The sequence below is a fragment of the Triticum aestivum genome, chromosome 4D, assembly GCF_018294505.1.
Source record: "Triticum aestivum cultivar Chinese Spring chromosome 4D, IWGSC CS RefSeq v2.1, whole genome shotgun sequence".
Lineage (NCBI taxonomy): Eukaryota > Viridiplantae > Streptophyta > Magnoliopsida > Poales > Poaceae > Triticum > Triticum aestivum.
Genome location: NC_057805.1, coordinates 62089135 through 62092100, shown reverse-complemented (window position 1 = coordinate 62092100; position 2966 = coordinate 62089135). Strand labels below are relative to the sequence as shown.

General features: G+C 46.7%; 1 protein-coding gene across 1 annotated transcript; it reads right to left on the bottom strand.

Annotated features, from left to right (window-relative positions):
• Positions 1-948: 948 nt before the first annotated feature.
• Positions 949-1925, bottom strand: LOC123099615 (21.9 kDa heat shock protein). Its single transcript, XM_044521737.1, has one exon. The coding sequence runs from the start codon at positions 1794-1796 to the stop codon at positions 1185-1187; it is 612 nt and encodes a 203-aa protein (XP_044377672.1). The 5' UTR covers positions 1797-1925; the 3' UTR covers positions 949-1184.
• Between the last annotated feature and the right edge of the window lie 1041 nt (positions 1926-2966).

The following is a 2966-nucleotide window of genomic DNA, read 5'->3' as shown; positions in this document are numbered from 1 at the left end:
TGGAGAGGGGTGTGGGCATCTTTTTGCAAAATTGCAATAGTTTCCTTCCTATCCGTCCGATATAAATCGGACGGCCTATATTGCAGGATGGCAGGCACACCATCATCACCAACTCTGTTTTTTATAAGTGTATAGATATAGATATAGATCATTCGGTTTGCATGATTCTTTTTCTTTCAAAAACCTATTTGAAATAAAGCGGTGCACCGAGTTAGACGCTCCCCTATCGTCGTCGTCCGTGAATGTTTTGTGTTAGAAGCTCCCCTGCCAATCATCGTCTGTGAATGTTTTGTGTGTCCGGCGATGATAAAGTTGCCCTAACATTTTCAAAATTCTCGAACATATTTACAATCATATAACATTTGTATGCGTGTATATCTTAGTTGGCCCCCCTACCTGTTGTCGTCCACGAATGTTTTGTGTGTCCGATTTCTGCAAGTATATTTTGTGTGTCCGATTTGCTGAACAATGAAGCCCTAACATTTTCAGAATTTTTAAACATATTTAACTCCTTGAACAATCATACAACAGTTCGTACGCATCTATATCTTAGTTGGTTATCAGAAACGAATTTTGCTGATATTATGAGAAGTTATGAATTGTTCCCTATTGTAAGATGCCTATTTTAGTTGGGGTATTGTAAGATGCTTCGCCCGAAAAGAAAACGGTACTCGCTCTATCTCAGTTTACAAGTCTTGCACGTGTATCTAAGTTGTTAATTTGACCAACTTAATAAATGGCATATATTACAAATATATATATAATTAGAAACTTTAGATGTTCTATTTTCTAATAATATAATTTTTATGTTAAATAATTTATTTTATATAAGTTAAATTGACTACTTAGATACACGTGCCTTGTAAACTTAGATGGAGAGAGTATTGTAAGATGCTTGGATATGATAATTTAGATATCGAAACCAGTAATAAAATTAAGGGGGAGGAATAAGGCAAACCAGCAATTATTAAGAATTAAAAATGTAGGGTTTCGCAAATGTGACTGATCAGGTTGCAAAAGATCCAACTGAACAAGACACAACAGCTCTCTATCGGTAAATTAGGTTACCTGAGAGCAACAACATCACACTTACTCCAGTACCACACACGCAAAGGTAAGCATGAACCGACAAAACACATCCGAACGTGACGCATCGCTCTCGTCGTGGTCTTCTACACGAAAGCTTACATCTCGGCCTTCGACGGCCTGACCTCCGCGTCCGCGCCCTTGCCGCCGCTGTTGGCGTCCTCCCCGGCGATGTTGATGACGCGCGGCTCTCGCCTTTGGTGCTCCGCAATCTTGGGCACTGTGACGGTGAGCACGCCGTCCTCGAGGCGCGCGGTAACGCGGTCGACGTCGGCGCCGGCGGGCATGCGGAACCGTCGCCAGAACCTCCCCGCCGCGCGCTCGGCGCGGTGCCACCGCTCGCCCTCCTTCTCCTCGTCCGCCTTGCGCTCGCCGGAGACCCGCAGCACCCGGTTCTCCTCTACCTCCACCTTCACATCATCCCGCCTCACCCCGGGCACGTCGAGCGAGATGACGTGCGCGTCGGGTGTCTCCTTCCAGTCGCACCTCGCCAGCGCCACCGCCGAAGGGATGGACGCTCCCGGGCCGCCTGCGGACGCCGGCCTCTGCACCGCGAGCGGTGTCTGCTCCAGCACCCGGAACGGGTCGTCGAGCAGGTCCCACAGCCCGCTGCTGACGCCGTACGGCACCAGCCCGGCGACAGGCGGGGCCAGAACGGCCAACGCCAGAACAGCCATAGTTACCAGAGCCTTCTTGGACACTGCCGCCATTGCTACAGCTTCAATTGTTTGATGAGATCTTGCTGTTTCTTTCTCGAATGTGTGGATGCCCTATGCCTATGTGTGCTTGATTCTTTTTCTCTCTTGAGATGATACGTAGAAAGTGTTTGCGTGCTATTTATAGAAGGTGGCATGCGGGGTCAATTCCATGCAGGTGTGAGGTGAGCTCGAGGACTCGAGAAGGTTCGTTCGGTTGATCAACGTTCATTTCTAGGAGCTTCGCGTAGTGTTCAGTAAGACTTGGAGACGGAGGTGGGTGACGAGGATGTTCTGGCATACTCTCGAAATATCTTCGGCCTGCCGGCCAATTGGGCACTCGGGCTCAATATACCCGCCGCGTCATCAGGGAGTTTATTCCTTGCTGCTGCGAAGTTTTTTTTTTGTAAGAAAAGGTTCTGTTCGGCGTGAATGTTTTTCGTGGACAACAGGCACACCGAAGTTTGGGATGGTGCGAACTAAGCGTAGTTCAAGTGGTCAGATTCTTCGAGTCTCAGATTTGGCATTGATGGTTGTGTTTATTTGGATTTATTTCAGCCTTTTAACTGATGTATGTTCAGTGGCAGGAGATGTTGCCGTCGAGCACGAAGACGTTTTTGACGATTTCGTCAATCTCAAGATAACATGTCACCTCAGTTTTTCAAAAGTGCTTATTGGGATAAGATGTGCGCACGTGCATTCATATTGATAAGTGTATATGTGTATAGATGAACGTCTACTTTGTACTATGTTCTAAAAGGAAGTGTTTGGGATGATGACTATTTTTTAAACACCTATTCATCGAGTAACTGAAGAAATGGTTTCAACCGATTATATAAACCCATTGAATTCACATGTGACAGTAGAGCCCGAAGCCATTGATTTATCTTCCCCATGATACCTTTCTTCCTCGTGAGCCTCTGACCTACCATGCTTTAACCGTCTACTTATGCCTCCCAACAGCCCGCAACACTAAAGTGGGTTAATCGTCGCCCCCCTCCCTCCCCCAAACAGTTGCCATCCAAGCCATCCATCTAACCCTCCCTCTCCACTTACCGTTCTTCTTCGGTGACTACAGTCTGTCCCTCCACCACAACAAAAAAATCTTGACACAACTTAGAACATGAACATTATTACTAGAGAAGCCAATTTCTAATTGGTCACTAGTGGAGTTGGGGCCCACCT